The 24,495-nt window shown below is 45.7% G+C and overlaps 2 protein-coding genes across 28 annotated transcripts in view; both read right to left on the bottom strand.

Moving 5' to 3' along the window:
• Positions 1-6,120: 6,120 nt before the first annotated feature.
• LOC139532503 (putative nuclease HARBI1) lies at positions 6,121-10,021 on the bottom strand. Of its 7 annotated transcripts, XM_071330198.1 has the most exons (11): positions 9,465-10,021; positions 9,105-9,175; positions 8,841-9,017; positions 8,689-8,750; positions 8,520-8,606; positions 8,391-8,432; positions 8,149-8,322; positions 8,034-8,069; positions 7,381-7,935; positions 6,988-7,099; positions 6,121-6,893 (listed from the first exon to the last, which is right to left on the bottom strand). In XM_071330198.1, exons 1-8 carry the CDS (start codon positions 9,620-9,622, stop codon positions 8,034-8,036), a joined length of 807 nt encoding a protein of 268 aa, XP_071186299.1. In that variant the 5' UTR covers positions 9,623-10,021; the 3' UTR covers positions 6,121-6,893; positions 6,988-7,099; positions 7,381-7,935. The 7 variants fall into 7 exon arrangements, with proteins under 7 accessions (XP_071186299.1, XP_071186298.1, XP_071186297.1 ...); XM_071330197.1 differs by having other exon boundaries at positions 8,034-8,322; XM_071330196.1 differs by having other exon boundaries at positions 7,381-8,322.
• Positions 10,022-10,138: 117 nt separating this feature from the next.
• Positions 10,139-24,495, bottom strand: part of LOC139532501 (peripheral plasma membrane protein CASK) — a 37,977-nt gene continuing 23,620 nt past the window's right edge. For 4 of the 21 annotated variants that reach the window (XM_071330169.1, XM_071330171.1, XM_071330168.1 and 1 more), the window contains exons 9-28: positions 23,815-23,898; positions 23,563-23,662; positions 22,536-22,553; positions 20,848-20,969; positions 20,547-20,624; positions 20,337-20,417; positions 18,416-18,604; positions 18,259-18,337; positions 18,099-18,184; positions 17,852-17,956; positions 17,691-17,759; positions 17,547-17,582; positions 16,329-16,367; positions 15,695-15,891; positions 15,305-15,420; positions 14,089-14,169; positions 13,901-13,981; positions 13,281-13,483; positions 12,329-12,433; positions 10,139-11,925 (exon numbers count right to left, since the gene is read on the bottom strand). In XM_071330169.1, coding sequence (XP_071186270.1) covers positions 11,749-11,925; positions 12,329-12,433; positions 13,281-13,483; positions 13,901-13,981; positions 14,089-14,169; positions 15,305-15,420; positions 15,695-15,891; positions 16,329-16,367; positions 17,547-17,582; positions 17,691-17,759; positions 17,852-17,956; positions 18,099-18,184; positions 18,259-18,337; positions 18,416-18,604; positions 20,337-20,417; positions 20,547-20,624; positions 20,848-20,969; positions 22,536-22,553; positions 23,563-23,662; positions 23,815-23,898 — 2,046 coding nt within the window. In that variant the 3' untranslated portion in view covers positions 10,139-11,748. The remainder of the gene's footprint in view (positions 11,926-12,328; positions 12,434-13,280; positions 13,484-13,900; positions 13,982-14,088; positions 14,170-15,304; positions 15,421-15,694; positions 15,892-16,328; positions 16,368-17,546; positions 17,583-17,690; positions 17,760-17,851; positions 17,957-18,098; positions 18,185-18,258; positions 18,338-18,415; positions 18,605-20,336; positions 20,418-20,546; positions 20,625-20,847; positions 20,970-22,535; positions 22,554-23,562; positions 23,663-23,814; positions 23,899-24,495) is intronic. The other 17 variants (XM_071330180.1, XM_071330178.1, XM_071330184.1 and 14 more) reach the window with 13 other exon arrangements.

The following is a 24,495-nucleotide window of genomic DNA, read 5'->3' as shown; positions in this document are numbered from 1 at the left end:
TGACGGAGGCAGAGCTATTGAAAGAGTGACGGAGGCAGAGCTATTGAAAGTGTGACGGAGGCAGAGCTATTGAAAGTGTGACGAGGCAGAGCTATTGAAAGTGTGACGAGGCAGAGCTATTGAAAGTGGGACGGAGGCAGAGCTATTGAAAGTGTGACGGAGGCAGAGCTATTGAAAGTGGGACGGAGGCAGAGCTATTGAAAGTGTGACGAGGCAGAGCTATTGAAAGTGGGACGGAGGCAGAGCTATTGAAAGTGTGACGAGGCAGAGCTATTGAATGTGGGACGGAGGCAGAGCTATTGAAAGTGGGACGGAGGCAGAGCTGTTGAAAGTGTGACGGAGGCAGAGCTATTGAAAGTGGGACGGAGGCAGAGCTGTTGAAAGTGTGACGGAGGCAGGGCTATTGAAAGTGTGACGGAGGCAGAGCTATTGAAAGTGTGACGGAGGCAGAGCTGTTGAAAGTGTGACGGAGGCAGAGCTATTGAAAGTGTGACGGAGGCAGAGCTATTGAAAGTGTGACGGAGGCAGAGCTATTGAAAGTGTGACGGAGGCAGAGCTATTGAAAGTGTGACGGAGGCAGAGCTATTGAAAGTGTGACGGAGGCAGAGCTATTGAAAGTGTGACGGAGGCAGAGCTATTGAAAGTGTGACGGAGGCAGAGCTATTGAAAGTGTGACGGAGGCAGAGCTATTGAAAGTGTGACGGAGGCAGAGTTATTGAAAGTGCGACGGAGGCAGAGCTATTGAAAGTGGGACGGAGGCAGAGCTGTTGAAAGTGCGACAGAGGCAGAGCTATTGAAAGTGCGACGGAGGCAGAGCTATTGAAAGTGCGACGGAGGCAGAGCTATTGAAAGTGTGGCAGAGGCAGAGCTGTTGAAAGTGTGACGGAGGCAGAGCTGTTGTAAGTGTGACGGAGGCAGAGCTATTGAAAGTGTGGCAGAGGCAGAGCTGTTGAAAGTGTGGCGGAGGCAGAGCTATTGAAAGTGTGACGGAGGCAGAGTTATTGAAAGTGTGACGGAGGCAGAGCTATTGAATGTGTGGCGGAGGCAGAGCTGTTGAAAGTGTGGAATCAGAAGCATAAAGTTGCACCCTGACCCTTAAAACAAAGTCCTACAGGTCCTGTGTGGGATTGTTCCTGCAGTCTTATGTCAACATACAATATACACTGAGTGTACAAAATATTAGGAACACCTTCCCAATATTGAGTTGAACCCCTTTTGCTTTCAGAACAGCCTCAATTCGTTGGACATGGACTCTACAAGGGATGCTGGCCCATGTTTACGTCAATGCTTCCCACAGTTGGGTTGGCTGGATGTCCTTTGGGTGGTGGACCATTCTTGATACACTCAGGAAACTGTTGAGCATGAAAAACCCAGCAGCATTAAAGTTCTTGACACATTTAAACCGGTGCGCCTGGCACCTACTACCATACCCTATTCAAAGGCTCTTAAAAATGTTGTCTTGCCCATTCACCCTCTGAATGGCACACATTCACAACCCATGTCTCAATTGTCCTTCTTTAACCAGTCTCCTCCTCTTCATCTACACTGATTGTAGTGGATTTAACAAGTGACATCAATAAATAATCACAGCTTTCACCTGGATTCACCTGGTCAGTGTGTCATGGAAAAAGCAGGAGTTCCTAATGTTTTGTCCACTCAGTGTATTTTCAGTGCATATACTTAGAGCTATATTGATCTATTTTATTCCGAGTGGATTTACCATAGACTGCAAGAGTGAGTAGTGAATTGAATCAACTCACTGTCAATGTCAAACCAAGTAATTGAATGGAGCCAAACATACACAAAATTCAGCCTTGAAAGTTCCAGTGAGACAACTTCAGTCCAGTCAGAACATTCCTTCCACAGCAGGAAATCAGCCACGCAGCCCTGGATATCGAGCAGACTATACAGCATTGACGAAGGTCAGCATTTGTGTCCTGAATCTTTAGAAATCATCTTCAGTTTAAAGGGGTTTATTAGGACTTTAAGGTTGTTGATGTAGAGAAGTATGACGACCACGGCAATGACAAAGATGATGTCATGGCAACAGGGTTGTTCTTGAAGTGCGATGGCATTTCCATCCCTTGCCTTTGCAACCATGAAAAACACATTAGTGACACATAGTTACACATGTTTTTGTTTATACTGAACTGTTTATCAATCATAAAACACTGCAAGTCCTTTATACTGCAAAACTTTGTTTAACCATTATTTAAAGTACTTAGGGTAAGCAAATTGGCTTGTCCCAGTAGTGATGTGTGTAGTTGTGATTGGGGATTTAGAGATATCTATGATTTGAAATGCTAGAATTGTATATATTGTATAGATCAATAAATGCAAAGTTGTATAATGTGTATTATAAACTGGGTGGTTCGAGCCCTGAATGCTGATTGGCTGACAGCCATGGTATATCACAAGTATGACAAAACATAGATTTTTACTTTTCTAATTACGTTGGTAACCAGGTTATAATAGCAATAAGGCACCTCAGGGGTTTGTGGTATATGGCCAATATACCACGGCTAAGGGCTGTATCCAGGCACTCCAAGTTGCGTCGTGCAAAAGAACAGCCCTTAGCTGTGGTATATTGGCCATATACCACACCCCCCCCATGCCTTATTGCTTAAGTATTTAGTAGTGTAATGTCTGTCCCTCAGTTGTGTGTCATTGGTACCACCTTGAGAAATAACTCTGATCATTCTCTCCAGTGGCAAACTTATTGGGGTTATTGAAAATCTAGAAAATGATTACACGGGAAACAAAAATATAAACGCAACATGTTGGTCTCATGTTTCATAAGCTGAAATAAAAGATCCCAGAAATGTTCCATAAGCACAAAAAGCTTATTTCTCTACAATGTAGTGCAGAAATGTGTTTACATCCTTGTTAGTGAGCATTTCTCATTTTTTTATTCTCTGGCAACAGCTCTGGTGGACATTCCTGTAGTCAGCATGCCAATTGCACCCTCCCTCAAAACTTGAGACAATTGTGGCATTGTGTTGTGACAACTGAGTCAGAGTTGTCTTTTATTGTCCCCAGCACAAGGTGCACCTGTGTAATGATCATGCTGTTTAATCAGCTTCTTGCTATGCCACACCTGCCAGGTGGAAGGATTATCTTGGCAAAGGAGAAACATTAACAGGCATGTAAACACATTTCTGCACAACATTTTTGAAAAATAAGCTTTTTGTGCAGATGGAACATTTCTGGGATCTTTTATTTTAGTTTATGAAACCAACACTTGACCTGTTACTTTTATATTTTTGGTCAGTATATATGGATTATTGGCCTGTTGGAAACTAACTCACTACTACATCACACAGCTCAGGCCTGATCTGATTTATCTCTACAGAAACTGGAGCTCACAGAAAAAAAAATCTGGAATTCAAATAATTGAACCAACATCATTGAATTAGTTGTTCAAAACCCCCCAGATAAGCAACATTTTGATTGATTGCTCAGCACCCACCCTTACTGGTGGCACAATGTTATCATAATGGTCAACATTATTTCAAGTCATTAAACTACCATATTAGTTGATTTAGAATGGGAAGTTGATCCCAAATACATTATTCAGAATGCCATACCCAAATGCCACCACAATTCAATAATGACCAAACCACTAAGAACACTGACAAAGATACTAATTAGTACATTTAGGACCCAGATTAAACCCAGGCCACCTCCTGGACTAAAACATACTCAATGGAAAATCTCCATTAAAGTGTTTTTCAATCCAGGACTAGGTTTAGGATATCTGTGTCTGGGAAACTTTAAGATGCGCTGGAAAAGTTTTTTGCAAACTGTGGCATATTTAAACGTGACTACTGCCCGGCGGAATATTTAAACGTGTCCACTGCCCGGCGGAATATTTAAACGTGTCCACTGCCCGGCGGCATATTTAAACGAGACTACTGCCCGGCGGCATATTTAAACGAGACTACTGCCCGGCGGAATATTTAAACGAGACTACTGCCCGGCGGAATATTTAAACGTGTCCACTGCCCGGCGGCATATTTAAACGAGACTACTGCCCGGCGGCATATTTAAACGAGACTACTGCCCGGCGGCATATTTAAACGTGTCCACTGCCCGGCGGCATATTTAAACGAGACTACTGCCCGGCGGCATTTTTAAACGAGACTACTGCCCGGCGGCATATTTAAACGAGACTACTGCCCGGCGGAATATTTAAACGAGACTACTGCCCGGCGGAATATTTAAACGTGTCCACTGCCCGGCGGCATATTTAAACGAGACTACTGCCCGGCGGCATATTTAAACGTGTCCACTGCCCGGCGGCATATTTAAACGAGACTACTGCCCGGCGGCATATTTAAACGAGACTACTGCCCGGCGGCATTTTTAAACGAGACTACTGCCCGGCGGCATATTTGTACTAATGCTAGTGGAGATAGCATGCACACTGCACAGCCACAAGCACACTGTAGATTCACAGTCCAAGGCCATCATGTAAATGTTACTCATAGAAGGAGCGCACCACAAACCCCACATGGATTACAGTGTCCTCAATCCCTTTTTCATTTCTGCCTTGCGGGCTCAGTCTCCTTGAGACGGGATATAAACACTGTTTATTAGGGCTTCATGAATTACCATTAGTAAACTCCTTTTTCATTGTCATTTGGTCAGTCCTATGAATGCATTCATCAATGCACTAACCCAAACGAGAGACTACAGAGGTTGTGTGTATGGGGCAATGTACATTACCTGGGTTGTTTACTAGCAAACTGAAGGCCATTTTGTATGGGATGTCAATGTGAATCTGCAGTATATCCATGGACACAGACTGTCTGATTGTATTCCCAATAACAAATCTAACCGCAATAAAAAGAGTGAACGTGGTTTCACCATCATGATCCATGTCATTATTTAGGCCCAGAACTGTACCCATTACATGGTCTCTGAACTACACCATTTCCCAGCAGCTAGGCCTAGGGGGTTATCTGGACAGTGCCATGGACTTACCTGGTATTTCAGAACAATGGACAAAGCATTACATTTGAACTTAGACTAGAGAAAGCCATCTTAAGTCCGCAAGCTATTTCAAGTGTTTGAAGGGTTCAATCACAGCTCATTATTTGATAGGATCAGAAGACAAATGGAAATTGGGTGACATATGTTTAGGTCTTGGCTCACAAATTATTATTTTTTTTGTGGGGGGGGGTTCCTTGAGTGGTGCAGCGGTCTAAGGCATTGCATCGCAGTGCTAGAGGCGTCACTACAGACCTAGATTTGATCCCGGGCTGTATCACAACCCGGCTGTGATCGGGAGTCCCATAGGGCGGCGCACAATTGGCCCAGCGTCATCCGGGTTAGGGGAGGGTTTGGCCGAGGTAGGCTGTCAATTGTAAATAAGAATTTGTTCTTAACTTAACTGACCTGGGGCCTGTTGCACAAAACTAGGATAAGGGATTAAGCCAGGATATCTTGGTGATCCTGGCTCAATTGATCCGTAATCCGGTTGCACTAAAGATGGATAGGGGGCAGGAGGATATGTTATGGTATAAATTACCATGGAGATTTATTCTGTGGAGCTAGCCTGCTCCAGACCAGGCTAAATTCCAGGATCTATTTAATCTCATCCCTAATGTCAGTCAGCAGTCACCACAAATGGAAACCAATAGTTATTTCACTGCTCACTATACATTGTTATCACATATAACTAGACCCACTGTTATTATTTAAACGTTTGTGATCATTAATTTCAATGATTTTGGATAAAAAATTATTTTTAGATGATGTTGCTATCATTAGATAATTTAGTTTCCCATAGACTATAAGGCTATATATAAAATGATAGAATATTAGGGCCACAGAGGGGAAAAAAACACAAGTCATAATATTGTAACCAGTTGTTTTAAAGGAGGACAGTTGTTAAAATGACAGATGTGGGGCATTTCGTGAAATTGTACTTCAGTATGGTTTCATAAACAAAGACATGCTGATGTGCCAGAATATTAAGTATCACATTGTCATAAGTATCAAAACTGTAAAAACAATATGTAGCTTTTCTGCAGAAAGAACCAGCCTCATAAATTTATGACTTTATCTTCAGTGTGGCCCTAGTACTCTGTCATATAAACAAATACACATTCCATATGAATATAAAAACACAATGTGTAACATTATGTTCCTTTATTGAATAAGGACAAAACAAAGCAGGTAAACCATCAGCTCCTTTCGAAACTGAAGTCACAGTGACTCTACAAGATGGAAAGCACAGAATCCAAGCATATTATACAAAATGATACATACACATTCAAAGGTCTGTATATAACACACCCTGCATGTCTGCACACTAAAATAAATGCAGGACAAATCCATACACATCAACTGAACAGACAAATGAATGGATGCAGTAGCCTCCCTGCAGCCTTGTATTACACACAGTATACCGCACAAACATCATAAGAGGCCAAATTCGTCAAAAAACGAACCCAAAAAAAACCAAATTCCTCTGCCACCGCAGGACATATTTAACCAAAATTGAAAGCACACATACTAACTAAAATAATTCAACACATATTGGTCCCTCAGCAGCCGACCACTGTCGTCATCAGGGAAGATTGCCGGATTGTCCCAGTCCATGGCTGGTGGCACTCTGGGGGCCCTCTCCTTCCTCAGGCAGGCCACATTGTGGAGGACAGCACAAGCCACAGTAATATCACATGCCCTAACAGGGCTGACCCTTAATTTGTGAAGGCAGTGAAAGCGTGCCTTCAGGAGGCCAAAGGTCATTTCAACTCTGGCCCTGGTCCTGGCATGGGCATGGTTGTAGGCCTGCTGTGCTTCCTGGGGGTCTGTGAAAGGTGTCAGGAGAAAAGGCTGGCAGCCATACCCCCTGTCTCCCAGCAACACACCAGAGAATTCACCTGTCAACACAAAATCTCATCATTACTACCTCATAAACACAGTGATATTCTTGACACAGCCATGATGGTTATAAATAGGGGTTGTGTGGCTTACCTTGTGATAGGCACTGATAGATTTCAGAGGCCCGAAAGATTCTGGAGTCATGGACTGAGCCAGGCCATTTTGCCACAACATTGCTGATCACACAGTCAGCATTGCAGACCATCTGAAATCATAAGATGAGGAATATTACACCAATCAATGCACATCACTGGCAATGCAGAGTGTTCGTCAATGGACAATATCAAAAAGTTATGTTCACCTGAACATTAATGCTGTGAAAGGATTTCCTATTCACAAAATCGGCCTCATGGGCACCTGAGGGGGCTTTTATCCTTATGTGTGTGCAGTCCACTGCACCAATGACATTGGGGAAACCTGTCACACAAAGTAATGAGTATCCTACTATGTGTTAACAGTTGTCCTGTAATTTGTAGATCCTCTTACCTGCAATCCTATAGAACTCCTCTTTGATGTCACAGAGTCTTCTGTGGCCAGGGAAGGAGATGAAGACATCTGCTAATGCTTTGATAGCCAGACACACACTCCTTATTGTGCGGCAAATTGTGGCCTTGTTCAGCTGTTCTGCATCCCCCACTGAGTACAGGAAGGCTCCACTAGCAAAAAAGCGCAAGGCCACACAAACCATTTGCTCCACACTCAGTGCATGGCTCCGTGCAGTGCGGTGCTTAATCCTGGGACCCAGTAGTCTGCATAGATACCTGATGCCATCTGCAGAAAACCTGTATCTTTCATATAGATGGTCATCAGGGAAGGCCAGTGGGTCCAACCGGTCCCTGAAGACCCTTTCTCGCCTGAAGGCTCTCCTCAGCACAAGTGCTTCTTCATCCACCACATCTCGCACGAATGGGCATGCCATTGTCAGAGCAGAAAGGAACACACAATTTTGGGCCTTCATATAGGCTAGTGGCCACACCTGGTGCTGGGAGGGTGGGCAAAAGAGGGCGATGCCTTATAACGATGACTTGGTTGTACTGATTGCTGGGAAAATAAAAAAAACCTTAGAAAGATGCCACCGTCCTGTGTGCTCACAATAAGAGCTCATATGTCATGGCTCACTTGACTTTACGAGAATATACCTAATTTTTATTTTGAGCTGTGTCATCTTCTTGGAGCTGGGGGAGGAAAGAAAAATAATGATTAATACATTTGTGTTACAGTTAGCATACAGTGTACATTGAAGGCATATCTCACCTCCCTCTCAAGTTTTTTTATTTCAAGGTCCAGTTTCCTAATTGTCCTCTTTTTTATTTCGGACTCCAGTGCAAGATTTTCCATCTTTTTCTTCTTGTACTGAATGTCTATGTCTGCCAGTTCTATTTGGCGCCGGAGGTGGTTGCCATACAACTTTCTGATAGCTTGTGAGCTCTGTGAACACAATACAATTAGCGCAGCTGGAATTTGGCAGGATGTGGTGTCCTTTTATTAATACGCACTATGTTGCCAGGCTGGTTTTCCCACTGTATAGCATCTGGGTCCTGTAAAAGAAATTAGATTTTTTGATTTTGATGAGGACTCCTCACCATTGTAGAGTAAATAGTACTTTCACAGTCTTAACATGATACCTCATGCCTTCTGGAATCCAGAGAGATGGTCTCCTCCTCATCATCGTCTCCATCATGTGCTGTTGCTGCTGCACTGGGGCCTTCACCCTATCACATTTAATCGGATTCATATTGAAGCTAGTAGACAAGACATGCCAGGCCTACAGTATGCCTTTGATGGAGTACTCACTGGATCAGCATCATCTGGTGCTTGTGCTGGTGGCTCTAACAGGAACACAGTGCTGCCAGACACTGCAAGGCAATAGGTAAACCAAAGTCAGACAGTCCAAATTGATTCAATATGAATGTGGTTGTATCCCATGTAGAGATGGAAGGACATACCTTGAATGAAGCGGGTGGCATCTTGGGAGGAACCTATGCTCGTCTCTTTCCCCCCAGGGATCCCCTCTAAGACGGGCCTGCCTTTATTTAGCTCCAAGGCCATGTCCTCTGCTGGGGTAAGGTCAGCCTTTGGTGACCCACCACCCGTGCCTTGTCTGTGGGTATTCTTTTTCACTGCTAAAACAGTACAGACAATGTGTGAGCAGGCACCTTCTGGGTACAATATATGCTTGTGCTTTGTTAAATATTAGTCAGGGACCATACCATTCTGCAGAATGTTCTTGTATTTGATTTTGACCTGCTGCCATGTCCGTTTTGGCCCGTTCATGTTTAATCTACACACACACACACACACACACACATTTAATGGAGTCACACTGCAAAAAATTACTTGGTATTTTTGTCTTGTTTTCAGTAAAAATATCAAAAAATGTATCATAGCTTTATACAGTGTGATGGAGTTACTTTACACAATTTCACTCATATCTGCAGTGCATTTCAATTAAAAATTTAACCGTTTCATAATTACAGTACAACTGCATTTTTGGAGATGTGAATTAAATATTTGAATTGTAATTGTGATGTTTCAGCGGAGCGGTGAGTGTGTAATTGTGCACTACTTACGCATTCAGGCGGTCTGCAATACTTTGCCACGCTTTTTCTCTTTGCTTTATCACTGTGGCGGTGTTGCCTTTCTTCTTAATTATATCTTTTACCTCCTCGTATGCCTCCATGAGGATTTGTGCTTCCGACGGGGAAAAGTACGCGGCTCTAGTTGCCATGGTAAATCAGTTAATCTGTGATCTGTGGCGGGGTCTATTTGAGTGAGCCGTGAGCGCGCACCTATCCAGGATTGGTTTCACCTGGCTTAATGAATCCGTGTCTGCTCATCCTGGCTTGGTCTTTGTGCAACCAATTAAGCCTGGACGCACATGTTTTGGCTTCATTGAGCTCAGCTGAGTCATTTATCCCGGATGTCTTAATTCTAATTTTGTGCAACAGGCCCCTGCCTAGTTAAATAAAGGTTAAAAAAATAAATAAACAATCTGACAGTACAGAGACTGCCATCTAGTGGACAATGTCTGACAGGACAGAGACTGACATCTTGTGGTCAATGGAAGCACTTGCATGACCATAATGTTCAGTATAAGCAGACTACTGCATTGCATCACACACACAACCACCCATCCACACCTATAGCCACAGTCCACACATAGGGCCAAACCCGTCCACACACACATAGTAGAGGTGTATACTAGAGACTGTAGGGACTTATATGAGACAGAACCCAAAGGCAGTTTACTTTGTCAACACTTAAAATGAAATATATTTTTTACAAAACAGAAAAGAAAAAGAACAACATTTCATAGCGTAGAGCTGCTTGTCATTTGCAGAGGGAACTTTACACAGGACTTTAAATGGGAACACTTTACTCCAGGCAGAGAGATATAACCCCTACATAACACTGTCAGAAGCATGACAAAGCATTTCTTTTTTTATGCTACGACAGTTCAAGACAGGCTCTACGCCCTTTTTACGACAGTGCTCATAAGGCGCTATGTCATGTCACCGCAAGTAAAGTGTTATGAAGAGTTTGTCACAATGAGCTCTTTTAGTATTATTATTATTATACACACACTGGCTCTTGGCATCACTCATATGACTTACGAACCATTGAAACGTTTACACACCATAAAAATGCATCTCCTTCCATTGAACTTAAAACAGTAATACTCTTTTAAGACGACACAGTTCTGAAATGGTGGACCTATAGGATTGGACGTCCCACTCCGTATCCCCTTCCCCTCCCATTCCCACAACATATCAAATAGGGACAATTTACATACACGCCTCACTATTATGGGCCTGCAGGACTGGGGGGTGTGCATAGGAGTCAGAGTCTTCTGCCCCAGCCGCATGCAGGGTGACCGTGTTGGATCTTGTTGTTTTCTTCCCTCCTCCTGTCGGTCCATCCAGAGGGATGCCCTCTGGCTTGGACACCCGTGCTTTGGCGATGACCAAACACACGCTCTGACCGAGGAGAGTCATCGCTTTACAGAGAGAAAGAGAGAGAGAAAGAAAAACAGAGGGGGGAGAGCACCTGTTCTCTCCATTGTGCAAACTGAGATGTAAACAAACAGGGTATGTAGGGAATGAAGAGAGTTCAGGGGGGTGCTCCTTCAACGATTTGATTGACAGATACAGGGACCTATGAAATAAATAAAAGGAAAGGGATAGGGGGAGGGGTGTTCACTGTGCTTTTCTATCCGCCCAATAGGACGTGGTGTCACTGCGGCAGCGGCGACTGTGCGAGAGGGACCTCCGCTGTCTCTGAGGGGCGGAGCACGAAGAGTATGAGGCGGCCAATAGGAGTAAGGGGTCAGGGGGTCACACGGCAAGCTTCCGACTGATGACCATAGGAATTGCCTTATACAAGGTAAACAGCAACAGACACCCATCACCGTGTGTCACGTCTGTCCTCCTCACTATCTCGCCTCAGACAGCTGGCGCTGTAACGATACAAAAAGAAAAAAGGTAGAAAATGTCCCCCCCTCCCTCCCTCCCCACCTTCCTTTCATTCAACTCTAAGAACAGGACCATATTCATTATTTTTCTATTATATATATGTATGTATATATATACACACACAACGATGTGCCTTTAAGGCAGTCAATAAGGAGTGGAGAGGAAGACGACAGAAGTCACTGTTTTTCTTCAGGAGGACTGACTGAGGTTTCAGAGGCGGTATCAGACCTTTTTCATTCATTTTTTCCTTCATCCACACGGTTTCCACAGAGATGTTCCACAGAGATGTTCCACAGAGATGCATTGTAAAAGAAAACCGGAGTTTGTTGGGGAATGGGGGACGACAGTCAGAGTTTGGTGTTGGTTGGTCTGGGTTCAGGGGTTAATAAACCCAGGACACAGGAACCCACTGGGCGGTGGTGCACACCAGGTTCACAGCCTCCTCCAGCAGACGGATGGTGTCGTCGATCTCGTTGTTGATGACGGTCTGGTCGAAGTAATGGGCGTAGGTCTTCTGGAGGCCCTCGGACTCCTTCTGCAGCCGCTGGAGGGAGTCATCCTAAAGGGAGGAGGAGAGGGAAGAAAGAGTCAGAATAACAGGGGAAGAAAATACCCTCGTTCCAGGCATTGTGGGAAGGGTCAAGTCACACAATGGAAAGAAGGATGAAATGGGACTCTGGGAATGTCTTAGTATACTCAAAAACAAACCATTTACACACAAACACAATACACACCTATGAAAGGAGTGTATATGAGCTAAACTACTTGTACATCTCCAGTACTTACAGGCAGTTTCCTGCACCACTTGGGAAGCTTGAGTGCAAGGAGAAAGGCATGCCAAAGAAAAATCAACAGGAATGCAGACAGGACACAGGCAGTGGGATGGACTTTCACCACAGCAAAATGACAGAGACACAGCCCAGAACATGACGGACACAGTAGCAGTGTGTGTTGGCCCTGACCTCGTTCATTCCAGGGGTGATGGTGGGAGCTGCGATGAACACAACGTAAGGAGCAAACTCCGCCGTCCTCAACACCTTGAGTGCCTGAAGAGAAACAAGAGATGACTGACAGAAAACTGACTAGTGAGCTACATTTAAAAACTCTCCACAGTATTAATAAACAGGAAGTGTATATTCAACTGGCAGAAGAAACACTGAAGAGATGAATGAAGGTTCGTTTTAAGAGAGAGGGTTAGGTTAGAGTTAATGTTTGAGTTAAGGTCAGGTATATTAAGGTTAAGGGAAAGACATAAAAGTCACATTAGAACAGCGTTTTGCCATCACAGATTTTCTGCCGGTGGAATATATATTGCTTAATAAATACTGGACACACACACACACACAGACCACCCCCACCCACCCCCATCTCACACACAGACAACCCCAGCCACCCCCACCCCACACACAGAGACAACCCCAGCCACCCCCACCCCACACACACAGACAACCCCACCCACCCCCACAGACAACCCCACCCACCCCCACAGACAACCCCACCCACCCCCACACAGACAACTGCACCCACCCTCACCTCGCACAGACAACCGCACCTCACACACAGACAACCCCACCTCACACACAGACAACCCCACCCACCCCCACACAGACAACTGCACCCACCCTCACCTCACACAGACAACCCCACCCACCCCCACAGACAACCCCACCCACCCCCACACAGACAACTGCACCCACCCTCACCTCACACAGACAACCCCACCTCACACACAGACAACCCCACCCCACACACAGACAACTCCACCCACCCTCACACACAGACAACCCCACCCACCCCCACCTCACACAGACAACCCCACCCCACACACAGACAACCCCACACACAGACAACCCCACCCATCCCCACCTCTCACACAGACAACCCCACCCATCCCCACCTCACACAGACACCTACCTGTGGTTCCACGTCCAGTATGGAGATCATACCCTGCTGGTGGATCTGGCGGATGGTCTCTAGCCGCGTGCCGTACATGGCGTCCTCGTGACTACCGTACTCCAGGTAGTCATTGTTGCTGATGTCCTGCATCATCTGGTCATGTGTCACAAAGTAGTAGTTCTTCCCATTCTCCTCGTCCTTCTTTGGAGGTCTGGTTGTGTCTGTGGAGGGGGGGGGGGGGGGGGGGGAGAGTGAGAGAGAGAGAGAAAGGGAGGGAGGGAAAGAGCAGAGGAGAGGGAAAGGGTGAGTGGTAATGGTGGTAGTAGTGGTGGTAGTGGTGTTGGTAGTGGTGGTAGTAGTGGTAGTGGTGTTGGTAATGGTGGTAGTAGTGGTGTTGGTAGTGGTGGTAGTAGTGGTAGTGGTGTTGGTAATGGTGGTAGTAGTGGTGGTAGTAGTGGTGTTGGTAGTGGTGGTGGTAGTGGTAGTGGTGTTGGTAATGGTGGTAGTAGTGGTGGTAGTAGTGGTGGTAGTAGTGGTGTTGGTAGTGGTGGTAGTAGTGGTAGTAGTGGTGGTAGTAGTGGTGGTGTTGGTAGTGGTGGTAGTAGTGGTAGTGGTAGTAGTGGTAGTGGGTCTCTTACGAGGAATGGGGTAGGCAAATCGGTCTGGGTGCTTAGTGATGAGCGTGTTCTTGATGTGCCTCCTGCCAACTCCATGGGCCCCTGGGGAGAGAGACACACATAAGACAATGAGACAGAGACATTAAATAATGTGTTGTCAACTGTTCCCCTTTAGTTAACACTACCTAAGAACCATCTGTCTAACGTACCCAACAAAACAAGCGTTTTCCTCTTGAATGCAGGCAGTTTGACCACCTCTTCATACGTGACCAGGTCTAGTTGGTCAAACACTGAAACAGAGAAGGTGAAAGGCATTAGAGATGTTCACTGAGAGCCATAGGAATAATGGAACACAGACACAATGGAAGGGGGTCGTCTGTAGTGCACAGCACAGGAAGGTGAATCAAATGAATGGCTTAAATAAAGAATGGATAAACCGCTGAAATAAGTTTACAGATAACTGTGTGAAAAATATTGTGGTTTGTTTTTGCCATCTAAAGGGCTTACGTGTGATTGGAATTATTTTACATCACAAGTTCAATACTTCAGGTCTGTGAGAGACGGACAAACAAGGACAAATAAAACCCAAACCGAGGAAGAACAAATGAAACGGCGAGATAGAAGTTCAAACTGTGTTCTGACGTCAAACAAGGAAAAGAGCGTGAATAAAGTAGAGAGGATAGAGGGAGAGAAACGGAGCAGGGCATCGTTGGGCATCGTTCAGAGTTACTTACATGCAGCCAAGCCATTGGGTAAGAGACGCGTGGAAGACGGACAGAACAGAGGAAGGAGGGACGGGAGGGTTAATAGAAGAAAACGTAGAATACAAACATTACAGTACATAGCTTGGACTCGGAGGCCAGGTTGTTAATGGCAGGAGCGTTAGACATGTAACATTCAGTCAACATTGAGACAACGTTTAGAGAGGAGCTCTTTGAGGGAGGAAAGGGGCCCTTTCTGGGGAAAGAACATGCAGCATTAGTCAGATTCATTTGGAATCCATTCCAGACAGTACAGCAGTAAGCTAGGCATTTAGCTCTACAGACCGGGAATGGGAATGTCTTTATTATGCAATAAAGAAAATACTACATTCAGAATTGAGACTATATTTTGGCCAGTGAATAAAGCTGCAAGAGAATATCTGGGATATAACATCTGAATGCATCATACAATATAAAATACAACGGAAACATCTGCAACACTTGGAATATCTTACAGCCAACATGTCAAGCCAAACACTTTTACACTTACACACACACACACACACACACACACACACACACACACACACACACACACAGTTCTACAGAATAAAGAATTGGTTTCTGATTGTATTATTAAAACATTCTGTGTGTGTGTGTGTGTCTGTGTCTGTGTCTGTGTGTGTGTGTGTGTGTGTGTGTGTGTGTGTGTGTGTGTGTGTACCTGCGTTGTGCTTGGCCAGGTACTTGTCTTTGTACTGTTTCTTCTTCTTGCCAAACCAGGTACAGCTGGCCTGCTGCTCCTGCTTGGTCTTCTCCATGGCGATACACGCCACACGCCTGGGGGGGGGGGTAAAATGTAAGGAAATAAAGATACTTCACTGATTACTCCGTTATTTTAATTCTGTGGTAACGGCCCTCAAAACCAAAGACCAGAGATTAAGTCAAATTTCTGCTTAACATTTGGGAAAAGTGCTGCATATTTTTCTATGGGGATTTCTTGCTATTCTTGCATTGTAATTTCAATCCACTTCCTGAATTGGAAATGGAATTGGAACGGAAGCACCAACCCTGCTGGGTTTTACATTATGGGTTCCATGGGTTCTGTCCTCACCACTCCTGTAGTTCTGGTGACGGTATGAGCCCTGCGGTTCCGTTCTTAGTGTTCTCCAGCTTGCCCTGCCACCAGTTGTGGTCGTCCTTACTGATGATCTGGATGATGTCACCCACCCGGAAGCGGATCCCGGCCTCCTTACAGGGAATGAGGTCATCCTTGGCGGGGTCGTACTCAAACTGGGCACGCACGTAGATCTGAGGGAGGAAACCGAGGAATGTGATTGGTCAGGCCCGCTGATCTGGGAGGGAATCGGGGGACTGATTGATCAAGCTGGAGGTATGGAGGAAAGAGGTGATTTTGATTGGTCAAGCTCCTGACGAGAGCTGTACGGGACACTGATTGGTCGAAATGGCCACAATCGACAAAGTAAACAAGAAGCAAAAAGGCGGAGGAGAGAAGAAGAAGAGTCGGGCGAAAAAGAGAAAGCAAATAAGGCAACATCAAAGAAAGCTTTACCATTTTAATCGTCCTGGTTGCCCCCGATTGGCTACATCTTACGCGCAAACGACCAACCATTTTAATGGAGGGGGAGGGGGTTATGGACGCCAGCTAATGTTGGATCTACAATAACTACAATGAGGGACATACTGCATGGGATCTACTCCTACTTGGATCCACTGAGAGATCTTACCTTGATGGACATTTTGTCCTTGATGACAGGTCTGGAGATCTAGGGGGTTGAGAGCATCACACACACATCATGCAGTAGAAAACATATGGGACATCGACAAAGGAGGTGAGAGAGTGAGGAGGACGGGTTACGACAGGGAGACAGGTTACGACAGGGAGACAGGTTACGACAGGTTACGACAGGGAGACAGGTTACGACAGGGAGACAGGTTACGACAGGGAGACAGGTTACGACAGGGAGACAGGTTACGACAGGGAGACAGGTTACGACAGGGAGACAGGTTACGACAGGGAGACAGGTTACGACAGGGAGACAGGTTACGACAGGGAGACAGGTTACGACAGGGAGACTTTGCAATGAGGCCCTTTATCTACTTCTACACAGTCATGGATATCATAAGAAGGAAGTTGGAGGTACTTTTGTGAGCCAATGCTAACTAGCGTTAACGCAATGACTGGAAGTCTACAGTCAATGCGCTAACATTTGTTAGCAACTGCGCTATCGCTAGTTAGCAACTTCCTTCAAACTGCATGCAGAGACATACAAATGGTCTCCACAAGTTCCACTGATTCTGGGGAAGTAGATAAAGGGCTTCATTGCCAAAATCCCGAAGTATCACTTTAATACATGCAGGGGTTATTTAAGATGACATTGATCCAAATGATGTTTGACACACACAGATTTATACACATGCAGAGACGTACACACACACACACACAGACGTACGTACACACACACAGACGTACGTACACACACACAGACGTACACACACACAGACGTACGTACGTACGTACGTACACACACACACACACAGACGTACGTACACACACACACACACACAGACGTACGTACACACACACACACAGACGTACGTACGTACACACACACACAGACGTACGTACGTACACACACACACACACAGACGTACGTACACACACACACACACAGACGTACGTACGTACGTACACACACACACACACACACAGACGTACGTACACACGTACGTACACACACACACACAGACGTACGTACACACACACACACACACACAGACGTACACACATGTACACACACACACAGACGTACACACACATGCGAGTCCACACACACAAAAACAAGCAAATGGTGTCCCTGGTCTAGACAAAGCCATGTGAGAGGAGGAGTCAGACATCAGAGAAGAGAGGGAGAGGAGGAGTCAGGGAAGTCTATAGCTCTCACCTGTCGTCCTTTAGGCTGGATGGTAGAGGGCAGATCCTACAAGCACACACAGAGTTAACACACAGAGTTAACACACAGAGTTAACACACGTGTAATACAGCACAATAGATCTGACAGAAGCGATATCGAGCCACAGATCCTCACCAGGATGGAGCTAGTGACGCTAGCATGGCCGTTCGCTGGCGACTGTCTGGATAGGTCGGGGGACTCTTTCTGCAGACACACATGAACAAAAAAACATGAAAAACATCCCAACAAAAAATGACTTATAATTGAAGAATAGAACGCTTCTTTACCTCATTTACCTGATTTTCTAGAGACACAAGAGAATCGGTCCATACCTCGCAAGACATGGACTGTGACCGGTAGCTGGGTACGATCTTAAAGGTAACACTCCCTCGCATTTCCCTCTGTGGGGACACAACATTATCATCAAATGATCACAACCAATAAGAGCCTTCCACTGATACACACGTACTGTAGTACTGTGTAGAGACAAAACTAGCTGATTGGACAATGGTGAGAACGAGAGAATCTGATTGGACAACACACCAGCATCTTCTGGAGCTGTTCTACGGTCTGATTGGCAACGCTGATCCCGTTGATCTCTCTGATCTCATCGCCGACATGCAGCGTACCTAAAAAAAGACAGATGGTGAATGTGGGTTTGTTTGTGGTAAGGTGTACGGCATATTCCAAAAGTGTACTGTACCTTGTCTGTGGATCATTCCTCCGTGCATGATACGGGCCACGATGCAGTGGTTCAGATCGTTCATCTTCAGAGTGATGCCCTGAAGAGGTCATTGGTGAAAGGTCAAATAGGAAGAGTCAGTAAATGTGTGTGGTCGGTGTTTGTGTGTGTGTCGTACCATAGGTTCGTCAGTATTCTTCTGGAACTGAACCAGGCGTACTCGAGTCACGTTCTCCAGGTCCATGTCCCCGTTGGTGCTCTCGGGAGAGTCTCCGTTCAGGTAGGGTGAGGTGGGCGGGGGGGTCACCCTCAGAGCCTCGTCACTGTACACCTCATGGGCCACCACATCATGGGTCTGGAGCAAGGCCTACTCACACACACACACACACACACACACACACACACACACACACACACACACACACACACACACACACACACACACACACACACACACACACACACACACACACACACACACACACACACACACACACAGTAAGTCACACCCTCACACAGACATCTACAGCAGACAATGAGTGTGTAATATGGCCTTTTAAACAACAGGGGGCACACAAGGCACTAACTAAATTCACACTATTATTGGTCACACTTGGCTTATTGTAAGTATGTAACAGTGTTAGCTGGTTTCTACTTGACTTATTTGCTTGGTCTTCCTAAATGAAACATGAGTGACTAAAGGACTGGGTAAACTACTATGGGTCTACACAAAAAGACTTGTATCCAGATGGAATATATGTTTTTTATTTTTATTATCTTGGTCACCAGGGAAGGGGGACCCCCCCTTCTTTATATCCAGGCCACTGTGTCCGTCTGTAGGCTGAGCGAAAAGCAGAGGGCTCTAGCGTTGAGATGTCAGTATTTGTGTCAGTACAGAAATACCCTGTGGGTCAGAGACTAAGCTGAGGTAAGAGGATGGCGAACCAAACACAACTCAGCTTTAAAAAGGTGCACTATGCAGAAATCATTTCCTGGTTGCTAAAGTTCGAATAGTTCGCCTAATTTCAGTTTATGTGACAAAACAAGCAAGTATAGTATAGAGAATCATTCTACCATCTAAACTGCTGTGAAATATATTTTCCATAACCACAAACGGCTGTTTGAAGCTGGTGTACAAAAAACTAACGTAAAAGATGCAAACACGAAACTTAAGAACGGGAAGCATAGAAATAGTGCACATAGAACAGATGTAACGCTTCTTAGACTTGCTTTCAATGAGAATGACAGATCTATAACTAACATTTCTATGTGAATTTGGTCAGGTCGCCCAAAAGTTACATATTTCAGCTTAAACTGTAACAGACAAGCACAGATCTTTCTGCCATTGAAATCCTTGCGCGGGCCACCAAAGCATTTTTTCGGGTCGCCTAAGTCCAAATACATTTTCGTTATGGAAAAAGCTTTCAGACTAAAAACAGATAAACTATTTAGAAAAGATAATGGACCAATATATTTTTACATTATAATCTTTGAGAACTAACAATCACCAAAATAAAAGCTAGATAGTCAGGAAGAATGGAAAATTCAAAAAACAATTAATTTAGCAGTATAGATGTTATGTTTGAGCAAAAGAACACAGCATCAGCCATGGCAAAATGCATAGGATTGCAGGAAATTTGCTTTAAAACTCCTAAATGTTCTCTCAGCTCCATGGAAAAATTGGTAGTATTGCAGGAAATTGGCTTAAAAATGCAAAACTCTCAGAGAAGAGATGAAGAGAGAAAGGAGAGAGAAAAATTAGGAAAAGCAGAGGGAGCTTTTTTTAAATTCTGTTCTTTTCTTGGCAGTAACAGCTAGGGCTGGGTGGGCGGAGCAGGATGTCTGCAGCCTCACTAGCCCCACCCATAACCCTGGCTGCTATACCTGACAGCCCCTCCCCTCAGTCTTGCTAATCTAACAGATTACTCCCTCTCCCTGGGGTCTATAGTGGACAAACTAAAGCTTGACCCAGTCATGATCATTTGTTTACACACACACACACACACACACACACACACACACACACACACACACACACACACACACACACACACACAGAGAGAGAAAGAGAGAGAAAGAGAGAGATGGAGACGGCCCACCATGAAGTGTGGCTGTGTGAGGATCCTCCGGAGTTCCTTGGCCTCCATGTTGTCGGGGTAACAGGAGATTGTCTCCAGTACCTACAGGATAAGAGGAAGTACAACTACAGCATCATATAAGAGCATCAACACTTAATAGAAAACGTTGACAAGCTCTAGTCCCAGAAGAAAAGGTGTGTCCCACCTTAATGTCGTGACCAGGCCACTCACCTCTTTGGCTCTCTGTACTCCATCACTGGGAGGGTTCCTGATCTGAGGAGACGACCTGGTGTTGATCTGGTCATAGAGCTGCAACACCAGGGGGAGACATTATTATTCATCTTTTACATATCCCTCCTCACATATCACTTTTTGTACTAAATGTTGCTCTAGAAATAAAATGCATTTTCATTCACAAAGGATTTCCCCAGTGAATAATGTGGTGTGTCTGAGCATGCATAGCGCTTTACTTGTGTCAAAGTGCCACCTAGTGGACTTGACGTGAACCTGCGTGTGTGTGTAGCCCACTCACGTCCAGCAGTGTGTGTAGGTGTTGGTCCTGGAAGACGCTGTGTAAGAAGTCCAGATCTTTCTCACTGCAGTCGGTCAGAGCATGGATCTCCTCCAGGCTGTCCAGCACCTGGGATACTGCCCCTACACACACACACACACACACACACACACACACACACACACACACACACACACACACACACACACACACACACACACACACACACACACACACACACACACACACACACACACACACACACACACACAGGTTATAACATATACACACGCAAACACACACCAATTATAAGTAGCCAGTACCATAAAAACACAAACATTTAGATTTAACACACACAAAAAACACACAAGGACAAACACATTTACACACACACACACACAGACACCGCACACACACACACACACAGAAACACCGCACACACACACAGAAGCACAAACAGAGACACCGCACACACACGCACAGAAACACCGCACACACACGCACAGAAACACCGCACACACACGCACAGAAACACCGCACACACACGCACAGAAACACCGCACACACAAGCACAGAAACACCGCACACACACACACAAACACCGCACACACACACACAAACACCGCACACACACAAACACTGCACACACACACAAACACCGCACACACACACAAACACCGCACACACACAAACACCGCACACACACACACACAGAGACAACGCGCACACAGAGACAACGCGCACACACACAGAGACAGCGCACGCACACACACACACACAGAGACACCGCACACACACACACAGAGACACCGCACACACACACAGAGACACCGCGCACACAGAGACAACGCGCACACACACAGAGACACCGCACACGCACGCACACACAGAAACACCGCACACGCACACACAGCACAAACACACACAGAGACATCAGACGCAGACACCGCACACAGACACACAGCCACACAGAGACACCGCACACAGACACAGAGACACCGCACACAGACACAGAGACAGCGCACACAGACACAGAGACACAGACACAGAGACACCGCACACACAGCTAGAAACAGAAGGTGTCAGGCTAGAGTACCTGCTACATGCAGTGAAAGCAACAGAGATGGCAGGACAGAACAGGTATGTCCCATCATCAATATGACAGATTAGACAGGAAGGATTAAAGCATATCACATGGGATGGAGGTCAGGTCATGTGATTGGTTAGTTCAGGTTAGTGAAGGCTGGATCTAGAGATTGTATGGAAGACTAAAGTTAGTTGCCATGCTGTTTGTATAACATAGAAAAACACAGCACACATAGAAAGAGATTTGAAGACTGAACACTCAGTTTGTCCTCCAAGGCCATGACAGGTCCAGATTACACGCGCCACTGACAACGGTTGTGATTGGATCAAATGGAAGCCGTGCAGTCCACCTCATTAGCTGTCGGTGGTGAGTGACATCACAATGCACACAGAGTCTACTTCCCAATACTTCTGATTGGCTTTCTGTCCATCTCAGCTTGGAGTTCAATTCACCCCCATCAACTAACCCCGAGTTAGATACTGTTTCATCCCCCAAATAGGTAAGGAAGCTGTTTTAGAGTATTGGGACGCGAGTCATTAGGGTGCTACGGGGGGGGGGGTTGGTTTAATAGATGGTGATGATGTCATGATGTCACACCAGGAAGCTACCTGGGGATACCTACTTTCAGCGGCTAGCAGTCCTACAGAGAGCGCCGCATTGAAACACCACCACAGAGAAGACAATAGAGGAGAAAGATTCAGCAGACAAGAGAAAGGGAGGGATTTTGTAGAGAGAGAGAAAAGAGGCCAGGAAGGATGAAAGACAAGACAGACAGAGAGCAAAACAGGAGAGAGAGAGATAGAGTAAGCAAAAAGCAGAGGCTGTGTTGACTCTAGAAGAGCTGTGGGCATCTGGCTAAAGTCTCAAAGATGCCATTTGGAGGAAAATAGGTCATTTACTCATACACTGCTCTCCCCCCTCCTCTCCCAACACACACAGCCACACCCCACAGGAAAGTGAATTCCATCCCTAAGCATTTTCTTTTTTTAAACAAGGGCAGAAATAGTCACAAAACGCAGAGTGATGCAATGAGGCTGTCTGGTCTCATAAGAGGAAGACCAGACTATCATCTACATTGTCTCCAATGCTTTTTCTATGACCCACCCTTTGTTCCCCCATTGATAAGATCCGTAGGAAGTGCCAGTGTGTCCCCGAGACAGACAGGGAAGTGAGGGCATTGGCCAACGCTAGCCTGGGCACTTCTGTTTCCTTTTTCCAGCAATCAGGGGGATTTATAAGAAGGCTGAGGCTAGCACAGAGACCAGGGCCTGAATGTTCCACTGCTGATCTGAACACTGGATTTGCTGTGTGGTTAGCTACTGACTATCTGCCATCTGATTACCAGGAAATGAGATCATGTTGCGGCTGAGACAGTTACAACAGTGATAGAAAGGTCAAATCATCATTATCGGTCTTACATGACGAGAATCCTTTTCTGTTACCGCGGAAGTTGGCTATAGTTGTAAAAAACTAGGAGAAGTCAAAAATGTGCAACATCGCCAGGGGTGTGCTTTAGGACTGCCCGTGGGACAATGAGCTAGCAACACAAACCACGTAAGCGATTGTTGCCATGACATCCGTTCCCCTGACACTATTCGGCTTGGGTGTTGACGTGGGAACGGCAACAGGAGGAGAGGGGCGGGTCTTACCTGAGGAGGTGGGGTCTTCAGAGAAGTCAGGCATCTCCTCTGGTGGGTCTCCGTAGAAGGAGTTAAACTTGTGGCTGGAGACAGCAGCCAACACGGCCCCCTAGGACACAACACAAAGAACAAGAATGTATTGACTGATTGATTGATTGAAGAGCATCAATGGTGTGTGTGTGTGTGTGTGTGTGTGTGTGTGTGTGTGTGTGTGTGTGTGTGTGTGTGTGTGTGTGTGTGTGTGTGTGTGTGTGTGTGTACCTTGAGCTTCCTCCTTGCATTAAACTTCCTCAGCTGCTCCACCGTCTCTGGCAGGTGGATCTTGTAGGCATACCTGTCCCTCTCCTGGAGGGAGAACACACAGAGAGGTGAATACCTGTCCCTCACAGACAGGTGAATACCTGTCCCTCACAGACAGGTGAATACTTGTCCCTCACAGACAGGTGAATACTTGTCCCTCACAGAGAGGTGAATACCTGTCCCTCACAGACAGGTGAATACCTGTCCCCAGACAGGTGAATACTTGTCCCTCACAGACAGGTGAATACTTGTCCCTCACAGACAGGTGAATACTTGTCCCTCACAGACAGGTGAATACCTGTCCCTCACAGACAGGTGAATACCTGTCCCTCACAGACAGGTGAATACTTGTCCCTCACAGACAGGTGAATACTTGTCCCTCACAGAGAGGTGAATACCTGTCCCTCACAGACAGGTGAATACCTGTCCCCAGACAGGTGAATACTTGTCCCTCACAGACAGGTTATTACTTGTCCCTCACAGACAGGTGATTACTTGTCCCTCACAGACAGGTAAATACGTGTCCCTCACAGACAAGTAAATACGTGTCCCTCACAGACAGATAAATACGTGTCCCTCACAGACAGGTAAATATGTGTCCCTCACAGACAGGTGAATACTAGTCCCTCACAGACAGGTGAA

The sequence above is a fragment of the Salvelinus alpinus genome, chromosome 10 (genome assembly GCF_045679555.1).
Source record: "Salvelinus alpinus chromosome 10, SLU_Salpinus.1, whole genome shotgun sequence".
Taxonomy (NCBI): Eukaryota; Metazoa; Chordata; class Actinopteri; order Salmoniformes; family Salmonidae; genus Salvelinus; species Salvelinus alpinus.
This window is presented reverse-complemented; position numbering and strand designations above follow the sequence as displayed.